Source organism: Sprattus sprattus, assembly GCF_963457725.1.
Source record: "Sprattus sprattus genome assembly, chromosome: 2".
NCBI lineage: Eukaryota > Metazoa > Chordata > Actinopteri > Clupeiformes > Clupeidae > Sprattus > Sprattus sprattus.
The window spans coordinates 59279254-59301017 of NC_137921.1; the positions used below are offsets into that span (position 1 = coordinate 59279254).

At 40.2% G+C, this 21764-nt stretch overlaps 1 protein-coding gene across 1 annotated transcript; it reads right to left on the reverse strand.

Annotated features, from left to right (window-relative positions):
• Positions 1 to 105: 105 nt before the first annotated feature.
• tmc6b (transmembrane channel-like 6b) lies at positions 106 to 21532 on the reverse strand. The gene is made up of 21 exons (XM_080832292.1): positions 21409 to 21532; positions 20837 to 20964; positions 19857 to 20057; positions 16755 to 16919; positions 16537 to 16645; positions 16005 to 16050; positions 15057 to 15134; positions 11396 to 11650; positions 10279 to 10478; positions 8513 to 8657; positions 8206 to 8361; positions 7839 to 8023; positions 7663 to 7753; positions 6151 to 6248; positions 4611 to 4706; positions 3724 to 3799; positions 2730 to 2863; positions 2255 to 2434; positions 1364 to 1442; positions 1126 to 1221; positions 106 to 358 (listed from the first exon to the last, which is right to left on the reverse strand). The coding sequence occupies exons 1-21, from the start codon at positions 21462 to 21464 to the stop codon at positions 341 to 343; spliced, it is 2592 nt and encodes an 863-aa protein (XP_080688418.1). The 5' UTR covers positions 21465 to 21532; the 3' UTR covers positions 106 to 340.
• Between the last annotated feature and the right edge of the window lie 232 nt (positions 21533 to 21764).

Genomic DNA, 21764 nt, shown 5'->3' on the forward strand with positions numbered 1-21764 from the left:
TGCTGTTAGAAACATTCCATTAATTTGGCCCCAACACACAATATAAACAGACAATTTCCCATAGCCAACTCTTATGGTTTCTCCATTTCAAACTATGTACAGTTTGGCACTGCAGACATTCTACAGTATTCATTCTTCATGTAAAGCTGGAGCTCTCACCATTGGGGGGCCAATGAAGATGAGTGCAACACTTCAAGTGGAGAGCAGAAATACCGTTTACCATCATTGGCATGAGTTGGCTGCATGTGGCTGTCTGACAGAGATATCCTGTTTGATTTGATGTTTGTGTTTCCATATGGATGTCTGGATGGAAGATGTCGCTTGCATGTATTATTGAAGATCAATAATCACTCGAGTCCTGAAAAAAAAAAAAACTTTGTTTAACCATGATCAGGACTGCTAAATGTACTGTAAAACTCGAACCATGATCAGGACTGCTGAATGTACTGAACCATGATCAGGACTGCTAAATGTAAAACATGAACCATGATCAGGACTGCTGAATGTACTGTAAAACTTGAACCATGATCAGGACTGCTGAATGTACTGTAAAACTTAAAGCATGATCAGGACTGCTGAATGTGCTGAACCATGATCAGATCGGCTGAATGGACTGTAAAACTTCCAAAAACATCTAATAGTTTGGTTTATAATACAACTCCTCGGAATGGTGCACAAAGGGTTACCCCAACTTTCGGAGATCTGATGTTTCTTCATAATTACTGCTGCAAAAATGAACGACTGCTGCCACTGGCAATGGGTTTATAATAAACAGACCATACTGGCCTTGAATGTTGTTATCTGATATTGCGATAGCCCTGCTTCTCCCTCTTGCATTATGATCCGCTATTTGAACTTCTAGACTATCAGGTCCCGTCTCCAAATGTTGTGTGAAGCCTCTTATGATACAGCTAGGGACACTGACAGCTGTCATTGTTACTCTAGTCTGCTCCAATCATTTTGGCCGAGTTAGCAACAAGTAAGTAAGTATCGCGCTTAACGATAGGTGAAATGAGAGATATAAGATAAAAGATAATCCCAATTATTTACCTTCTATTGCCCATATTTATGTATTAGAATGGGATATGTCTAACAGCTAATTTATACGAAAATAAATACCTTTACCTCACTAGTTCCCGTAATTCGTTGGGGAGACGAAGGTCGGTTCTGTTCGTGGATCGCCTGCAGTTTGGTGATCAGAAACTTCTTATCTTCCCCTTCCTACAGAAGGAGGAATAGGACATGAATGCCAAGGAACAGACGGAGGAATAGGACATGAATGCCAAGGAACAGAAGGAGGACAGGGTGAACATACTAAAGCAACACGTCATTTTTCATGTGAAATATTTGACTTTGGTCTCACATTTTCAATTTGGTCCTGTAGAAGAGTTATTATCTTCCTCTGTCCATCTACCACCTGGGTGTGGAAATAGATGACAATGCTGGAAAATAGATAAAACTGTTTAGGTAAGAAAGACAGACGGGATGTATTTGAAGAGCTTACCAATAAAACACCAGAGTTAGTTTAAAACTAGTAAGCTACCTACCTACAAACAGGCAAAATCACCAGGTGGCACTGATAAAAGCTAGCATGCTTAGGATGTGTTTTGACAATATAGTTGCATAGCCTGGGCAGCTAGTGGGAATGACTGGTATACAGTATGTATCTGTCCTTCACATATACCATCAAGATTAATTTTGATACCAAAACTAGTTTTCAAAAGTGGTACATTCCTGCATAATATTGCTTCAAAAAGTAAACAGTAAAGACATGAAAGTGGCTGAATGCCACTTCAAAATGAACTAACTGAAAGGCTAACATTACTGTTAACAGATGGGCTTGCTGCCTACTACAGGATAGCCAAGCTTGCAAACTTCGTTCCAGTGACTCACTATTACCTCTTGAGATAGAATGTGTTAAGAGAGACCTGACTGATGCTAACTGGTTTGAAGGTGTTATAAAAGCTGGTATGAGAGAGACTAGACTGATGCTAACTGGTTTGCATGTTGACTCTCATAGACATCTCGGAACAAAAAGTGCATATGTGTTTTTGACATTACGTCAAAACTGCAACATTCTGTTGGTATTTTAAGTTATTTTGTCATGTTTTAATCTAAAATCATTAGATATAGCACTTTTAAAGTAGTGGTATGAAACGGACTCTTTAGTGGCATCTTTAAAAACATCCTGGTAGTCTAAAATCTAGTTGTAGCTGAATAACATCATTTTGAGAACATTATTGTTAGCACTCACACGAAGATCATGACCATGAAGAAGATGAAGATGACCGGGTTCTCCACCAGGTAAGTATGCACCCAGCTGAGCCAGGCCAGGTTGGAGTTGGTACTCTCTAATTGTTTAACCCAGTGCTTTCCAGACTGAATCATGGTCTGCAGGCCTCGGAATGGCCCACAGCTTTGGGATGGTTTGATTCTAAAGGGGAGGGGAAAAGATTACATTTTAGGCACAGCACTGTGGGTTTGGACTCTCTCTGGTATTTAAAAGTGATCATGTTAAAAAGGCTTAATTAGTTAGAAAGTCTAAGTGCCTTATTGTTCTATTATTCTATTTTATCTATGCCTAACAACAGTGGCGGAGAGAAGGACCCTAAGTAGGCTGCTGACCATCTTGGACAATGACCACCACCCACTTGGGTATGGTGGTCTTCTAACATGTAGGGCCAGGAGACAGGCATCTCTATGTACAGTAAGAGTAATAGTCCACTCACGACCACATTGTGAGGGTGACACACACAGCTGCGCCCAGAAAGGAGGGGAAACATAGGAGGGTAATGAAGACGGTGGTCATGTGGCTGGCATGCCATGGCTTCCTTGGAACCTGGCAGTTCATCATCAAACTGGTCTACACAGGATGCAAATACATAATAAGTGGAAATACAGTGAAATAAGAATTACAACAATACACCCACACTGAGATAGCCTGAGAGCATGTTCAACAAGTCATTTAACAAATTCACATTTGTTTTGTGACATGGCACATGAAATATAACTGTCAAGGAAACTGGTCATAATCCTGGTGTGTCCGTTGACAAATGACAAATTACATCCAGCATCCCAGCAAACGCTTTGCTTATCATCTAGCACGATAGCACCAGTTAGTGGACAGACTGTAAAAAAGTCTATGAATACATTAATATCATTAAATTACCCAAACTAACAGTTTTCGAGACTAATATTTGTCTACTTTAACAGCAGAAGAAAACTTTCTTAATATTATTATAAATGTTTAATGTGAAATGTTATATGAGTATGTATGACATCAGGCTAAATATTGTTCCACTTAATGCATTAGTTTTTGAAACATTAATATGCATGCCGTCTACCTTTACATATACAGTACCAGTCCATGTTTAATATGAATGCCGTCTACCTTTACACATACCAGTCCATGCTTTACACAAACGACTTCGTCAAAAGATATTTTGACAAGCAAACTTGAATCTACCTAGGATCTTCCAGTGTATGATTATTATTATTATTATTATTGTTGTTGAAACAACATTAGCAGTATGGAACACAAGTAATGAGATGAGTGTGAGGTAGAAAAAAAAATGATCGACCCACTTGGCCAATATGGCAGTTTCTTAAATAGGCAGTGTGTAGTTTTTAAATGGAATATAGTATTCATAATTGTGTTATCATTAGTATACAATTAACTGTAATTATGAATTGTTGTGTTTTCGTTGGCACACGGGGGTATACCTTCTTCATGTAAAACAGGCAGATGAGTTTTAGAATTTGCACTGCTGGCAACAATGGAGTAAACAGCAAACCCATCCTGCAAAAATAATAATAATGTTTTACAAAATCACAGAACAACTTGAAGTTAGATCAAATAGATTTGCATTTCCTTTAGAAACAGAAGTGCTTGCAAAGAAAAGTGACTACTTTTATATATTTATTGCATTGAGTTACTGATTGAGAGATTACATTTCAGCAGTATTAACCAACTAAATAAAATTTAACAGGTATGCAGATAGGTCAATACATAAGAAATAAAACACAATATGAGGTGGTCATTCCAATTGAGTGTAGAGTTGAGAGTTCAGTTTGAGTCTTTAACAAAAGAGTGTCTGTCATGAGGACAAGCTTTGGGAAAGAAAAAGAGATAAATAAAAGCAGATAAAAAGAGAAAGAGAGAGAGAGTGAGAGAGTGAATGAGAGAGAGAAAGACAAAAGATTGAGTGCGTGAGTGAAAGAGTGAGTGACACAAAGAGAGAAAAAGATAGACATAAAATGATGGATGGATTATAAGGGAGAGAGAAAGTGAAGAAGAGAAACAAGAAATTAAGATCTGGGAAAGTTCGATATTAAGATAAAGAAAAACCTTGATTGACTGATTGATGGATGAATGGATAAGATGAGTGAGTGATATGAGTTAATAAGAGAGAAATAGAAAGACAAAGAAACTAAAGCGATACGAAGATTTTTTTTTTTTTTAAACACCAGATAGACATACAGTACAGTACATACAAACAAACAGATCAAGCGATTGAAAGAGCTCTTCAATTTGCGAGCACTATGATAAAAAGCCTAGGAAGAACAGTGCTTTGCTTCGCATTTTAGAGTAGTCTTCTGAAAGAGGTTACCAAGCAAGAGTCTGGCCATAGATGAGCTCCAGAACATTCCGTGCAATGTCGAACACAGGTTTCCTCTTCCTCCGTAGCAGTTTCTGAGAAAACAACCTATGGAGTACAAACATGTTTTAATCCTTTATTAAAGCATTGTCAGAACAAGGATGACTTTAAATGTAACTCACAATAGGACATCTTTAATACGAAATCAAGCACTGTTATTGCCATATGGTTTTATGTAATTATCGTAATCCAAGATGCCCTTTTACACTACTGATCGTGCATGGCTTTACTTCTAGAGATTGAAGAATGTGTGCAGACATTGATCAACCAGGGCATTTATGTAATTTTGTAGTGTTGTCAGGTCACAATGTGTAAGTGTGTGGGGGGCTGTTATGCAAAGAGAGCTCTTAACATCTTTGTTGAGGTGAATGGTCTCTTCATCCTAAAACAAAGCCTTTTCACAGGGGAATATCAAAGGAGAAGACCATATCAAAATAACATTTTCTTCCCTTCTCCTGTGCTGAAGCAGCCTGTTCATTAAAGGCCTGAAAAAGACCACTGCATACTGCTGCCCAGCATTTCCAACGTACTACTACTCATTGTTTACTCAATGATTACACACATATATTGATTCAGGGGCACCAGCATGAATTCATTTTAGGGTAACCCTCAACCAGCCCTACATACAAATTATGTCTTCCGTTGGACACTTTCCCAAGTTCCTGATTATCTGCCAACCTAACCTTGGACCAAAGACTCTTTGACAGATTATCAAGTTGGTGTATGGTGAATTGGGGACTGAATTTGCTGGCCATTTCCAGGGATGCTACTGGTAGGATCTGTTTGATATTCATTTCGATTATCTGTTGATCTGTTTGATATTCATTTTGATTATCTGTTAGATATTTGTTTGTATATTTGATGGAAGGCAGTTTTATGAGATTCCTGTATTTTGAGTTTTGTTTCTTGGAAAGGTTTTCAACCTGAACTAAAAAAAAGACGCATATCTGAAAAGACTTATTTGAACTTATGACTACAATAAATCAAAGAAGAATGAAGAAACCGTCTCGAGTTGATTCCATACTAACCCTGTTGATGGTCAAGGCCTTTTTCAAGTTTGGGCAGAAATTAAAAATCCCTTGATAACTTGACAGGCATACATCCAGAGAGAGAAGCCAAACAATGTTTCATTAGCAATACTATATTAACTACCTATTGTATCAAATTGTCTTAAGTAGGCTACTTCCTCCTTGTCCATTTAGATTTTTGCATACATGTTAATAAGCATAAGTACAGTGAGTCTTTTGCCAGCAACTGTACTCTGCAAGTATTGTCAGATGCCTTGACAAGCTAATGACTATTGGGCCAGCGGCGTGAGCACTAGTGATGTCAGCAGGGCAAGGGCTTGAACATGCGATAAGTATAGTTTCATATACTTTCTAATACAATCTTGTCAAAATTATTGCATTTATATAACCAGACTGAAAAGGTTGTAGAATGATTGGTAGAAGAATGTGTCTTTTGAACATTTCAAGTAAGCAGAAGGCCCTACCTCCAGAGAAACTCCCCAAAGAATGTATCCAGTATAGTGAAGATGAAGTCCATCACAAGGAACCTGTACAGCTCCTGGCCCACAAATGTCTCCCAGCACTGTCAACATACAGTCACACTTTTAACTTACATGGGAACTTCTGCAAAACCTCAACTTTTTTGGCCCCATGGAATAAGGAATGCCCTATTTAGTCATATAAATGCCTGTTTGTAAAAAAAATGTATCAAAATAATGATGTTATGATAGTTTCACTACCATTGGTAGGCTAGGTTGCTATGACTACAGTTAACCTGAACTAAAGTAATAACTAATAATAAAGTAATAACTAATAATTAGGGCTGGGCAACAATTAAAAAATGTAATCGTGATTAATCTCATGATTTCCCTCATTAATCACGATTAATCGCATTTGTATACGCAAAATCCGATAATGAATTCAAAAGTAGTGTACAGCGCACTTTTATTTGAAATGTTCTGCCGTATGAACGAAAGTGCCATAACATGTGTTGTGCAAACACTTTTAACATCGGCAGGTACATCAGATATTCAGTGTAAATCTCAACTTAAACAATGTTATCAACGCGAATACAAAATTAAAGCTCATTGCCACTGCCAGGACATTAATGTTATCAGGCAATTGAGGTAACAGCAGAAACATTTTACTTTCATCAGGGAGCAGTATAACCAGTCTATATTCAGTATCAAATGTCCCTGCTAGAGTGAAAAACCAGAAAACACTTTCAGTGCATTTTTTATAAAGTAGCAGTTACTACAGAAATATTACTTGTTTGAACTAAACATGAAATAATTCAAATTATTTTATTATATTAGTTATATTCCTATTATAAAAGTATACATATATCTCATGGTGTTATTCTGTATGCTGAGTATATTGATTATATATATTATTGATTTAACATAAATTACAAATACCTTGTGCATGTGTGTATTTATTGCACCTGTTCTGTTTAATGTTATTTTCATATGAAAACCCATAGTTATAATTATAATGATTCATAAGTATGCAGTGTCATAACTAAATCTCTGACGTTTATAACAACCCAAACCGTTTAAAAATCGGTTGAAAATTGAGCAAGTTATGGTTATTTAAAAAGTGTATGTGCCACCACCAACACAATGTTATGGGTGAGCGAGCTGACTGTGTCAAGATGGCCGCCATGTGGGGATGTTCGACTCTGTTGGCCGGCAACGCGACGAGACATATATGTATGGTTTATCCGTTTCCGGTTTCTCTGCAGTCTTTTACAAAACAAAAGCCTTTGAGCAAAATAATAAGACCTGCGTTAACGCGCGATAAAATAATTGTCGGCGTTAAATAATTGATGAATTAACACGATAATAACGCGTTAACTTGCCCAGCTCTTCTATCTTCTAATAATAAGTAATTTGCATTATAGACAGTATTAAGCCGAAAAATGTATTCACATTCAGTGCATGAATACAGACTATATACTAGCACTAACGAGCTGATTTTTTGAGAGCTGATCTCACCTTAAGTTGAAGGCTCTGGGGATCAGCTGCAATGCGGCCTAGCCAATGGAAGCACAAAATTCCAAGTACACTCACTTTCAGCATCAGGTTCCTATTGGAAAAGACAGGACAATGCATGTATAAGGAAGAGACCATCCTGGACTTGAAATGGGGCTTCTGATGTCTGGGAAGGTTACCTGCTAATAGCCACATAGCTGCTCACACTGGGCGAGTCATACTTCTCCATTGAAGCCACTATATTAAAGAACCCAGGCAACAGCAGGTTAATGCTGGACACCACCACAGGCAGGGCCAGCAGGCTAGCCTCTTTCACCAGAGGGCTTTCAGATGGGTTACTGTTTCGTGCCCGGAGCTGGAGGTCCTGCAGGAACAGATAAAAACATTATAGGTCATTTATGTGCATCATTCCATGCCTCGTAATTGCCTTAGTTTGGCTGTACTCAGCCATGTGGGGCACTGCTCACCGGCTGGGCCATCACAATATATACATAACATACTTTCACATGCTGAAATACAATGTCATGTCGTTTGTGAATAGCTCACCTTATGCATATACTCAGAGAAGTAGTACACAGCAATGACACAGGCCAAGGTGCTTCCCAAACACAGGGACCAGCCTAGTACATTTATTGAGATCCGAGCCAACTTCTGAGGGATGGGTACTTTCTCCTGTTTACGCCCGACCTCACCTAACAGTTCCTGCACACAAGCGAGGAAGGAGGGGAAAATTCACTTGGACATAAAGGACAACACTGGTTCTATAAGAAATGTAAAATATGTATATGTAACAAATATAGATGTGATGTTATTTTTAAGTGTGTAAAATATGACTGCTCCTTATAATGCTTACTTTAAGCTGTGTGGAGATGTTTTCCGATTGCAGTTTGACAGACGTTTTTTTGATGACTTTAAAATCCCAGGAGCAGAAAACTTTCATGGCCAGGATGCTTTGAGACTTATCAATCCGGAAACTCTGCCCAAATAACTTTTTCATGCTGACAAGGAGTAAATATAAAAGAAAAAATATTCATGCAATACTTTAACATCAAAAGTGGTACTTTACACCACCAAGTTTTATTATAATTATTGTTATTCTTAGTGTGATTATGTCACGTTATTTGTGATTGCATAAGAAATCACATTTTTGTTTTCACCTTTTATTATTATTATGCAAGCAACACAAATGGAGAGCTACTAGCCTAACAATGTCAGGGTCATGTTCACTCCACCTATCAGTTAAGAGAGGGCACACCGGCGTGTGAGTTGACACTAATAAAAGAGGGTCTGCACTCTGTTATATGCTCCACAACAGTTAAATACACAAGGTTTTCGACAAAAGTACAGGTATCTAGGTTCAAATAGCTATGTGTGGACTTTTAGTGGACAAGCAGTTTTATGAAAACATTGCTTTCTACCAAAATCCTCATTTAAACCTTAAAGTATTTTATTGTCTCTGCCCCAGCTAGGTTTCTTCGTATCCCTCTCTTCTCAATACCCACAAAATACAGCAGAGCGCTCAGATTGTGCCCTGCAATCTTGCAATGGACGGCTAACGAGCTGTGTTTACTTCCACATCGAACGTTACTCCGTTGCTAATGTGGGTGCATAGTTGTCTTGTAGTACACCCTAAATACGCAACAGGAGCATTTGGTAGATGGTATACGTGGAGTGATATGAAATGACCCCTCGCACCATCAGTTATTTTCCATTGCGAGGATGTGTACATTTTGGTTTTCTTAGTATTGAAATTGTAAACAGCACCCACGTTGGTACTTCCTCTCCGGGATGAGCATAATAGAGGAAGGGATTACTTGTGGAGAATAAGACTTCACAGCCTTGTCGCTAATGTTAGGAGATCTTCTGTTTACAAGATGTGAAGAGAAGAGGTGTGGACTCGAGTCAGAATTGAGCCACGATTTTGACTCAACAAAATAAAAAATGCAACTCAAATTTGACTTTGATACCAATGACTCAAGACTTCACTCGGGACTTCCTCTTTGACTTGACGTATTTCATAGGTAAAAATATTATATCTCTTATGAAAGAAGTGTGCAACTATTTCCTGATAATCTAGCCCACACCTCAGCGAAGACTGCAATTAGCGCTGATGACGTTCTACACGCAGCAGTGAGAGGCATCGGTGCGCAGAGAAGAAAATGTACCTCAGGTTATGGCATTATGTTTTACAGACTACACTGTTGTAAACAACAAACGAATGGCAATCTGTAAAACATGCGGGACCAAAATGATACATGTGTATCAAAAGCAACAATCTCCAACTTTGTTTGACACTTGGTTGATGACGTTTCCGCCTCATAGAAACTGAATAAGAAGGCTTAGTCTGTTTTTCGCTTTTTCAACATTTTCTTTCAGATGCACTGGTTTATTTTTTGTGTTCCACAGTAACCTTAAATTTTCAGGTTTTGGGGACACAAGGACTCATAAAACTTGAATGTGTGAAAACATATGACTCCTTCTCCTACACTTATCCTAAAGTAGACTCATCTTAAATGTCAACCGATATCCTGCTCTAGATTCAGTCAAGACCCTCAACCGCACATCTATACCTGTGTGGCGTGTGGAATCACATACTTCATAGTGTGGAAAAAGACTTACGTGTAAACAAGAATGATGCAGGTGAATAAGAAGGCCGCTCCAATGGTAAAGAAGTAAGCTAGAGGCATGTTGTAGTAAAGTCTGCCATGACATCCCATCTGATATACTGTTGATGAATTGGGCTCCTTCTGGACGCAGTTTTCCTTTAATGTGGCGTTTGTGTAGTAGCCATAGAACATTACTGACTCTGTGAAACAACCCTGAGATAGAGGAAGAGAGAGAGACAGAGAGAGAGAGAGAGAGACAGAGAGAGACAGAGAGAGAGAGAGCGAGAGAAATTGTAGTTAAATAGTGTGTAACTTTGTGAAATTAAGGATAGTTATCAATGTTGAACTATGATGTAACCAGCCCAGTTTCCAAATACTGTGAAGGACACTTCCAAAAGTTTGATCTCTGAAATTTGCCAAGACATTTGTAATATGCATGTATTCCTCCCTACATATTTAGCTTTTAATAAAGGCATTCAAAGTTTGGGAAATTGGCATTAAAAAGTTGTCTTATTTCTGTATACTTTTCACAGTGAAAAAGAAAGTGACCACATGTTGTTTTTTTGTGTTCTTTTTATGTACTTATTTCTATTGCCAGGTTGTGAAGCATGTACTAGATCAGGATTTGCTTCTGCTTTGTGTCTGACAGGAAGGAGATACTCTGCCAATTTACACTCTTTTTAGGGTGAGATACTTTAATTGGTAGTCTAATTGGTGGTTTTGAAACAGTGCTTGTCTGAGCATCTTACATATAATGGTTTAAGTATTAAGCAGACACTTTCGCATGACAATGGCACGGAGGCGTGTCTCCATATTAAACGTCATTGTAGCGCCCCAATTTTTTTAAGGTAAAACTGCTAATCCTAACCCTAACCCTGAAGTACAATACCTACATAATGTCACTTTAAGGTGTTATATTTGAAGATACGCAGACTTTAAGGAGAATCTTATCTTAAGGTGTTTTGTGCCCCTGCTTCTTTGTGTTTGTCTTGAGAAATAAATGCCTCATTGACTGACAGCTAAATCTTTGTTGTAATATTTAAGTATTAACATTACATTCATTAACACCAAATGTAACGTATACAGGTATATTACAGATCATTTGCAATTGAAGATTACACTTCCCTTACCTCTCCAGTGAGCAGTTCCAAACCAGACAGTCTTGTGGTGCTGTTGCGCCCTGAGCTAAACACAGCCTGAGGAAGCACCAAGAAGAGCCCAGTCACTGAGAAGAGGAAGATATTGAAGAAAAGAAGAGTTCTGAGGAAAACAAAATACGAGAGGACTCCTGTGCCAAAACGTCCGCTCACTGTCTTCAGCGCTGTTTGCCAAAGCTGCAGGGATGAAAGGAGTGATATGCAGCTGTACCAGGTCTGTCTTGCAACCTAGAAAGACAAATTACACATGATTAAAAGTTTTAAATTAAAAATGTATTTCTGAAGCCGATACAAGTTTGAGGAGATACCGGAATTTCCCAACTGTTAACGGCACTATATATATAAACTCCATGTAATTGTTTGCACCCTGCAGTTTATGAAACGTTACCTTGTGTCACATAAACTAAATGTTACGCGGTTGTGGTGCGAGCGCTACGAGCCATTTCAAATTATTGTATGAAGTTTGGATGGGCATTTCAAGCAGAAACATAAGAACCAAGCAAAGCAAAAATACTACACTACCTCCCCACACCCGCACAGGTTTTCCCATATGCACACATATGAAGAATCAAGACCCCTTTCATCCCTGTAGCACACATCAAGACAGTTTGGCAACTGTGTTTTCACCTACTGGATACTCTGTTTGGTTTACCATGCGCCCGTCACACAGCCAAAGGAGAGTTTGTAAGCTAGCTACAATGTCTGACAAAACAAAGCGGTCTACCAGTAGCAAGTTTGCAGTTGTGAATTCAGTTCAATTCAATTTTTGAATTTTTGGGGCAGAAGAGAGTGTGCCTATTCCTAACTCTCTTGTGTCCGTTTCTCGCAGTGACCTAGTGGCGCTGCAGAGGGCCGATTCCTCGCTGAGCCAACTGATTGACTTGGTTCTCACCACTGAGGAAGGAAGGAGTGCTGCTAGTGGGTACTTCAGGACAAGATGCTGGTGAGAGAATGGCTTCCACATGGTGACAGCTTTGCTGATAATCCTTTGTTTCAGGTGGTGCCATACCAAATGACAGGTAAACCCAATCAGGGTATTTCCCCGGCTCCTATATACTTTTCTTATATCCTATATTTCGGTGGTTGGGCAGCCATTCGAGCACCTGATAATAGACTGTGTGGGTCCTCTACTTCGTACCAAGTCTGGTAGCAGCTACCTGCTAACAGTAATTTGTCAGAGCACAAGGTATCCGGCTGTGTATCCATTGCGTGTAGTCAAAGCACTGACACGGTTCATTTCCATTTTTGGAATTCCAAAAGTCATACAGAGCGACCAAGGCTCAAATTTTTCATCCCATTTTTTGCCCAAGTTCTGAACCAGTTACGGGTTAGACATAACCAGGCCTCTGCATACCATGCTCAGAGTCAGGGAGCTTTGGAGAGGTTCCACCAGACCCTTAAGTCTCTGTTGCGGGGGTATTGTGTTCAATTGAACCAAGATTGGGAAGAGGGGCTACCGTGGCTACTGTTATCAGCCAGAGAGGTTGTTGTGCAGGAGAGCACAGGTTTTAGCCCGAATTAACTGGTTTTTGGCCATACAGTGCGTTGGCCACTCGCATTATTGCATGAGGCCGTGGAGAAACCAGTACCGCCTCAGACCCTGATTAATTATGATTAATAATGGTTTCCGCCACAGGTTGTACGCAGCTGGGGAGATGGCTAGGGAAAAGTTGGCCTCTTCACAGGTGAGAATGAAGCGGCTTTACGACCGTAAAGCTGTGCAGTGCCAGTTTAGTCCTGGTGATGAGGTTCTTGCGTCGTTGCCAGTTTGCAGCTCTCTTTTCGAAGCTAAGTTCACTGGGCCGTTGACAGTGTTGCGTCTGACTTCAAATCAAGACTATTTATTGTCTACACCCTTGCGCAGAAAACCAACCCAGCTCTGCCATATAAATCTGTTCAAACCCTATTATGCTCGTGAGTCACAGGATTCTGTATCCAGCAGTAGGGAGCTGAAAGGGTCTGTTAGTCCTATTTCAGTCGTGGTCCCAGTTGGTAGTGCACATTTTTCTCTGCAGGAAGATGACGGGTTATATCACCTGATGACAGTCTGCTTAAAGGTCGGTTGAAAAACTCTGAGACACTGCGTGATCTGGAGTCTACATTTGGTCACCTGTCTGAGGAGAGGCGTGCTGAGCTGTCTGCTCTTGATAATGGCTATCCTTCTTTATTTGGTGATACACCTAGAACACACTTAATGGAGCATGACATTGATGTGCGCGACACGCAGCCAATCCTTCAGGCTAAAGTGACTGCCATTGACTTGAGCACTACTCAGTGCCCACCACTTTAAAGGATCTCCAGTAGTTCATTGGGCTTGTGGGTTACTACCGTAGTTTTTGTAGAAACTTTTCTACGGTTGTCGCTCCTTTGACCTACTCAAGGGTGAAGTGAAATACATCTGGTCATTGTCCTGTCAGCAAGCATTTGATAATGTGAAGTCTGTTCTCTGCTCAGCCCCTGTTCTTGCAGCTCCATGCATGGATCAACCTTTCCAACTTCATGCGGATGCAAGTGATGTGGGTAAAGGTGCTGTTTTATTTCAAAGTGACACCCAGGGTGTTGAACGTCCTGTGGGTTTTTTACTCAAAGAAATGTATCCCTTTTCAGTTAAATTATTCTGTTATTAAAAAGGGACATTGTCACTCATCTGGGCATTGCAATATTTTGAAAGCTACGTTGATTCCAGTGTTCCTCTAACCTTTTTGCACTCTGTGCATTGTCCAAACCGAGGCACATTACAGAGCCCAGTGTAAACCTGAACCTTTTTTTGATAGCATTTTATGATCAAATAGCTACCTTACTACCTAACGAACATAAACCACTATGTTTCTCTTGAATTGCATTGAGTTACATTCAATTTCAACCATAACAACTGAAATTTCCCCTAGGCACTCTACATAGCCCAGAGATTGAACCCCCAAATCAAAATGTGTCCTAAGCAAGCACTCCCCTTCAACTGGAAGAACTCTTGAGCAGAATCTAAGCTCAAAGGGGAGACCCATCTGCTTCAAAGTGAAGCTGTTCAGTTTAGGGAGCCAGCCGTTGCTGGGTAGCTAGGTTGCTGTGCTTTATTATAAGTTCAAGCTGAAAGAAGTTGTGACTGCACATATTGAACATTAGTTTCCGCAACATGTGAGCGAAGGCAGTGGAAAATGCGCTATTCACACTTGTTCAATTAGATACTACCAGGACCTTGACAAGGCAGTTGCCAGGGGAAAGTCTGCGTGATGTCCAGGCCAACTGATTTGGACATTTGAATTTGCACTGCACCTCATTGTCATTTATTTTTTTGAAGGGGTTTTACACAGAACTGTTTGACAGCTGTCGTAGTATTAGGCAGACATCTTCGGTATGCACAGTAGACTAGCATCAAATTTCAAAACTCCACATTCTTCCTGGGGAGCATTCCAACGTCTTCTGTTGGCTAACAGCTTTTAGGTGCCACCTTCTGCTAACTAACTACCAGGTGCTCAATGAGAAAAATTACGCATTCCTGTGTATAGGAATAGGAATATACCCAAGTATTAATCAATTCCCAAAATCAATGTATAAGCCATGGTCAATAGTTGGGAAATTACGGTACATTTATTTTTTCAACAAGATGGCAGAAAATGAGTGAGGGTGAGGTACTTACAATGATCAGGGAGTCTTTACATCGGCTGCAGCAGGGGATGTTGCTCTTGGAGTATGAACGATCTGGCTTAAATGTCTCCTGTCTGGAAGAAAAGGAGAGAAATGCACACATTTCCTCAGTACACACACCCTGTCCAAAGAGAAGAGGCCCTGTGACCACTCATGATCAGATTTTCAAAAATGTTTTCAGAAAAATCTGAAAGAAAAATCCAGGAGATGGTAGACCGGTTCAAAATTAGGGGTAGTTGAGAAGCAGCGATGGCAGGCCCCAAAACCTCCAGTGTTCTGCGATTGTGACATCATTGTGACAGACATTGTATTCACATTTGATTGTGAGCCAAATTTCATGGTGGCACTGTTACAAACACAATTTTCACATGCAGATGGCCTTTGCACTTTGACAGTTATATATATCTATATATTTACACACACCCAAGTCAATGGTGCTAACATTTTTGTGTATATACCTGCTAGGGCTGGGCAACAATTCAAATTTTAATGAGTGAGGTTCACTTACTGCCCAGCACTGTACCTGCTGGCTACCATTACACTCAACCCTGCTAAACCCCACTCCCAATCCAGGTCATGGCACCAATGGCACCAAAGCGTTATGTAGACAAACACTTTCCTACACCGGACTCCAACTCGCAACCTCAGACATGCAAGGTGGACGTGCTAGTGTGGGTATCATTTCTGCAGCAGTTATCAGATCTGGGTGGAACGTCATAGAAAATGTCAAATTTGTGACACGATCATGTCCTCACGTGATTAAAGGTGAAAGCTAGAGCTCCTGGGATTCAATCGCATAGCACAATTACAAGAGGCCCCTTTCATCATTGCAACAGCACAGCAACGGTGCATCCAATTGGATTCTTAATTAAAACGGATCCGTCAATGATTGGTTGGCTATTCTGAGGCTGAGTTCAGTTGACATCAACTGTAGACTCACTGACCCGTGGATGACATCTTCCACTGCCGATAGCAATCTTGAGCATCTGGTAATTAAAAGCACTTTTCACAAACTATTTGAAGCCTTGTTCTTCAGACGAAAGCAGTCTTATGTACAGTCTTATAACCTGCAGCACAACCGAAAACAAAAGGCACGTGTTATCTTGTTCACTGGTTACCATGGGATGATTGCCATGACAATAATAGCCTTGACAACAATACACAGAATATTGACAAGCAATGGAGCAGCCCTCGGGACACTGACCCACCCAGCCCTCGGGACACTGACCCACTCCCTCCCCAATTGAAGATGTTCCAACGTCTTTACCTAGGAACTACAACAGAGGGGCGGATTCTGAGAAGGCATAGGAAGTACCGATACATCTGAATTAATCTGGCATAGGAAGTATCGATATATCTGAATTAATCTGAATGAGACGGTATACATTTTAGGCCGTCTTAAGACAACATAAGACATTATATTGATATTAGATGATGACAGTGGCAAACCAGGAGGGAACTGAGGCTGTTACCTGAAATCAGTCTTCTCCAAAACACTTAGGGGCATAGCCCTGATCATTCGCACACGATCACTCGCACTCAGATTCTGCAGGTTATTCACAAGACGCTGTCTCTTGGTTTCTGCACAAGCACAGACACACTTGTTTTCTAAAGCAATTTTCACAGACATTTAGCATTCATAAGTGATATTCTCATGTTTGTCAATGATACATTGAGGGATTCATCTCACCCTCCTCTGTGAAATCCCCAAGGTCTGAGTCCACTCCACCATAACCACGGATACTGGGTCGGGAAGAACGGGAAAAGTCTCGTATAGATGGCCGACTTTGCTTTCGGCGACGCAACTGCATAGTGCGGTTATAGTATTGAGAGATGATTGCACCACGACTGCGGCCTGAAGACAGAGACAGACAACACATTTACTGTATTCGAACAATAAGAGAGGAAGGAAAACAAGATTTGCATTTTCTGAAAGCAAAAACTATAGAAAGAAACATTCAGCAGAACCAAGCTCAAAAAGGGGGGACCCATCTACCTGAAGCTGACATGATGGATACATTCATACGTACATCAGTCAAAAAAGAAACACACTAGCATACACCCGAAATATATACAGTACAGTGCCACTTGAAAGTATGTGAACCCCTTGAGGACTTAAGAGTTTTCTGTTGTTTTACCATGATTTTTCATTTTTTTCATCACCATTTACACCATGGATGGAGCTGGAATCTTTTGGGGATGGTCTTATAGCTTTCCCAAGAGTGATGGGCTGTCAGTACCTTCTTCCTGGTGTCCTCGGATGTCTCCTTTCTTCTTGGCATTGTTGATCTGTGTGGGTACACCTTGGCACTACAGTAGTTTGGTTGGTTTCCTCTCTCTTTTAATTTTAAGTTGCTCTACCCTTTTCCTAAGGATGTCTCAGTTGATTGGTTTGCTTAATTGACTTATTAAGCACCCAAATATGTTTCACCGAATCTGTTACCTGCTTGACTTTACCAATGCATGCAACAATTACCTCTAAACAAGTACATGCAATTGATAAACATAAACCAGTCATTTCATCTATGGAAAATTGGTGATGAAAAAAATGAAAAATCATGGTAAAACAACAGAAAACTCTTAAGTGCTCAAGGGGTTCACATACTTTCAAGTGGCACTGTACACACACCATAAATACTCAATACTGCCATATAAGCACACAAGATATATACTCAAGACTGCCATATATACACACAAGATATATACTCAAGACTGGCATATATACACACAAGATATATACTCAAGACTGCCATATATACACACAAGATTTATACTCAAGACTGCCATATATACACACAAGATATATACTCAAGACTGCCATATACAGTGGGGAAAATAAGTATTTGAACCCCTTGCGATTTCACAAGTTTGGCCACTTGCAAAGAAATGTGTGATCTATAATTGTAATGGTAGGTGTATATTAACAGTGAGAAACAGAATATCAACAAAAAAATCCAGAAAAATGCATTTTATAACATTTATGACTTTATTTGCATTTGATGCAAAAAATAAGTATTTGAACCCCCAAAACTGACTGACAAAAATGACTTAGTACTTGGTGGAATAACCCTTATTGGCAAGCCCAGATGTCAGACGTTTCTTGTAGTTGGTCACCAGGTTTACAAACATCTCAGGAGGGATTTTGGTCCACTCCTCTTTCCAGATCCTCTCCAAATCTTTAAGGTTGTGTTTTCAATGGGAGGGAATGAGGGAATGAGGTTCAAGCCCAATATTCCACGTTACATGGCCCCATCCATAGTCCCCTTGATGCGGCGGAGTCGTCCTGTACCCTTGGCAGAGAAACAGCCCCAAAGCATAATGTTTCCACCGCCATGCTTGATGGTGGGTATGATGTACTCTTGGGGTCATATTCACCCCTGTCAAACACGGCAAGTCGAGTTGATGCCAAAAAGCTTGATTTTGGTATCAATTGACCACATTCTGTCTCCCAATCCTCCCTAGAATCATTCAAGTGTGCAATGGTAAACTTCAGATGGCCCTGTACATGCGCTTCCTTGAGCAGGGGGACCTTGCGAGTGCTGCAGTACTTCAAAAAATGACGGCGTGGTGTGTTGCCAATGGTTTTCTTGGTGACTCTGGTCCCAGCTGCCTTGAGATCATTCACAAGCTCCCCCTGTGTAGTTCTGGGGTTATTCTGCACCTTCCGAATGATCACTGATTCCGCACGAGGGGATATCTTGCATGGAGCCCCAGACCTAGAGCGGGTGACAGTTGTTTGGTGTTGCTTCCATTTATGAATAATCGCACCAATAGTTATCTGCTTCTCACCAAGCTGCTTGCCGGTGGTTTTTTAGCCCATTCCAGCCTTGTGTAGGTCTACAATCTTATCTCTGACGTCCTTGGACAGCTCTTTGGTCTTGCCCATGGTGGTGAGGTTGAAGGTGTGAAGTATGATTCTTTGGACAGGTTTCTTTTATACAGGTCATCAGTTGAGATCATGTATACCTTGTTAGACCTAATGAGGACTAATCTGTGTGCTTTTTGGGCACATAACTGGCCATTGGGAGCCAGGATTATTGCTGTTTGCTTGGGGGTTCAAATACTTATTTTTTGCATCAAATGCAAATAAAGTCATAAATCTTATAAAATGCAGTTTTCTGGATTTTTTTGTTGATATTCTGTTTCTCACTGTTAAAATACACCTACCATTACAATTGTAGATCACACATTTCTTTGCAAGTGGCCAAACTTGTGAAGTCGGCAGGGGTTCAAATACTTATTTTCCCCACTGTATACACACAAGATATATACTTAAGTAAAGTAGCTTAAGGGAAGTAGCTGTCCCCCACCCTGACATCTAAATTTCAATTTCTGTAAATAACACTTAAAACTATTTTTAGATTTATTTCAAAGATCTTTATGATTTAGTTTAAATATTGAGAGAGGGGTTGTTCTCATGGCTCTATTGAGAAAAAATTTCAGCCTGATGCCTGTCATCATCATCACTAATTGAGTCTATGTCTGATGTGTTGTCAGCGAACTTGCAAACCTGAATGTTTGTCGATGTTTACAATCGATCACCTGCTTGTGATAAGATTTTGAATACGTAATGCATTCCCATCAAAGTGTTTTTTCACAATATGAAGGACGACAAGATATCAACATGGTTCATTTAAAAGATGAATTGCTTTGCAGCCATAAGCAACTCTGGCAGCCATATGTCTATTGACACAATTTAGTTTGAAGACCTACATGCAAAACCAACTAAAACATGGACACAAATGCCACACTTCAACACATAGACAGTGTCACAGACACAAAAGGCACTGACCAATGGTGCGGCTCGGCATGGAGGACAGAATTCTTAGGGTAGCGGAGGACCATTGATCAACATGTGGATGTCCTCGCTGGTCAACATGTGGATGTCCTCGCTGGTCAACATGTGGATGTCCAAATTGGTCAACATGTGGATGTCCTTGTTGGTAGCATTCTTCGGGTGGCATCCCTGGGTAGCCCAAATACCCCACATCATCTGAGAATAACAGAGTCAAACACACACACACACACACACACACACACACAAGCACAAACACACGTCAAACACACACGCACACATAGTCAAACACAGGCCAATACTGTTGTTGTACAAAGCTGATACATAAAGCTTAGGCAATTTAAAACATGGACATTAAATACTCTAATAAAATCACACAAAACCTGCGTTCAAAAGACTTCATGTCAAACCACAAATCAGTTTCATCCACAGTCCTCTTTATCTATCTATGCTTCACAACTGCACTCTCTCCCCACATACATCCATCAGTCATCCCTAATCAATCATCCCTCATCCCTGATCCCTCATCAATAATCCCTGATCCCTCATCAATAATCCCTGATCCCTCATCAATCATCCCTGATCCCTCATCAATCATTCCTGATCCCTCATCAATCATCCCTGATCCCTCATCAATCATCCCTCATCAATAATCCCTCATCAATAATCCCTGATCCCTCATCAATAATCCCTGATCCCTCATCAATCATCCCTGATCCCTCATCAATCATCCCTGATCCCTCATGAAGCATCCCTGCATCCATCCATCCAGCCATCTTCAGAGGTGCTAGAAAGTTTTTACAGAATAAATATTCTGCTAGCGTTTCTCTATCAATTTGTATAAATTAAATTGTCATTCATGTGTCGTGCTGTTTGCTACTGCTCTTCATTCAGTACCGTTTTACCAGAAGAGGAATGGACATCAGGTGTAAGAATGATTTGCTTTTCTGAAAATAATTGGAGAGTAGATGGTGTACCTCTAGCCTCATCATCTAGGTCCAACTCATCCATTTGTAGGGCATTGAAGTCGCCGGGGAAACTCAGAGCCTGCTCCTCTATCAAGTGACTGAAGGAGTCATGGACCGCTGCCTCATCAACAGGGCTCCTGAGGGGGGGGGGGGGGGGACAGAGCAGAACAATGGAAATACACTTACAGAAATGACAACTACAAACTTGAAGTCTATTCAGCTTGAGGGGAAGGCGATGAAAGGAAAGGAAAAATCTATTCTATGAATAATGAATGATATGTTCATAATTCCCCAATCAATTCTATGAATACGGTATGATGTGCTCATGATTCACAATTCCATTTCATTTGTGGCCTTTATTACTCCTCTAGTATATGCCGGCTATGGTATCCCTGTCTACCAATGGTAGAGAAACTTAAATGATGACAATTCTCTTAAAAAGAAAAGGTGATATAATCTGATAATCATATAGTAGTGTGGTCATTAGAGATTCAGCAATAGAACCACTGAAAACTAGGAAATGAGGGAGAAGTAGCTGAGTCATAGATTGTGTAGAGGTGTGGGTATAAAGATGGACTTACTCCATGTCTTCCTCCAAGTTGTGTGCAAATTGGTCAAAATTCACACTCCGGGCCATTTTCTCTACTAGTACAAAAGTGTGGGTTGCCAATTACTCAGGGATATTAGCGTGTTGGGTCGTGTTCTCTTGCCATCCTCTACCTTGTTGACTGAATGAAGAAAAGCAGAAACAATGATTTTTTTTACTAGCGATATAGATATACAATGATACCATACAGAAACACAATATTACATGAGAAAATAAACACACCTAACCAATATAACTATACTTTATTCTAGATGAGATGGAACCTCTTACACTTCAAGCACTCTAGTGTTCTATTAGAAACAATGTAACCACATTTAGGCCATCCTTAAA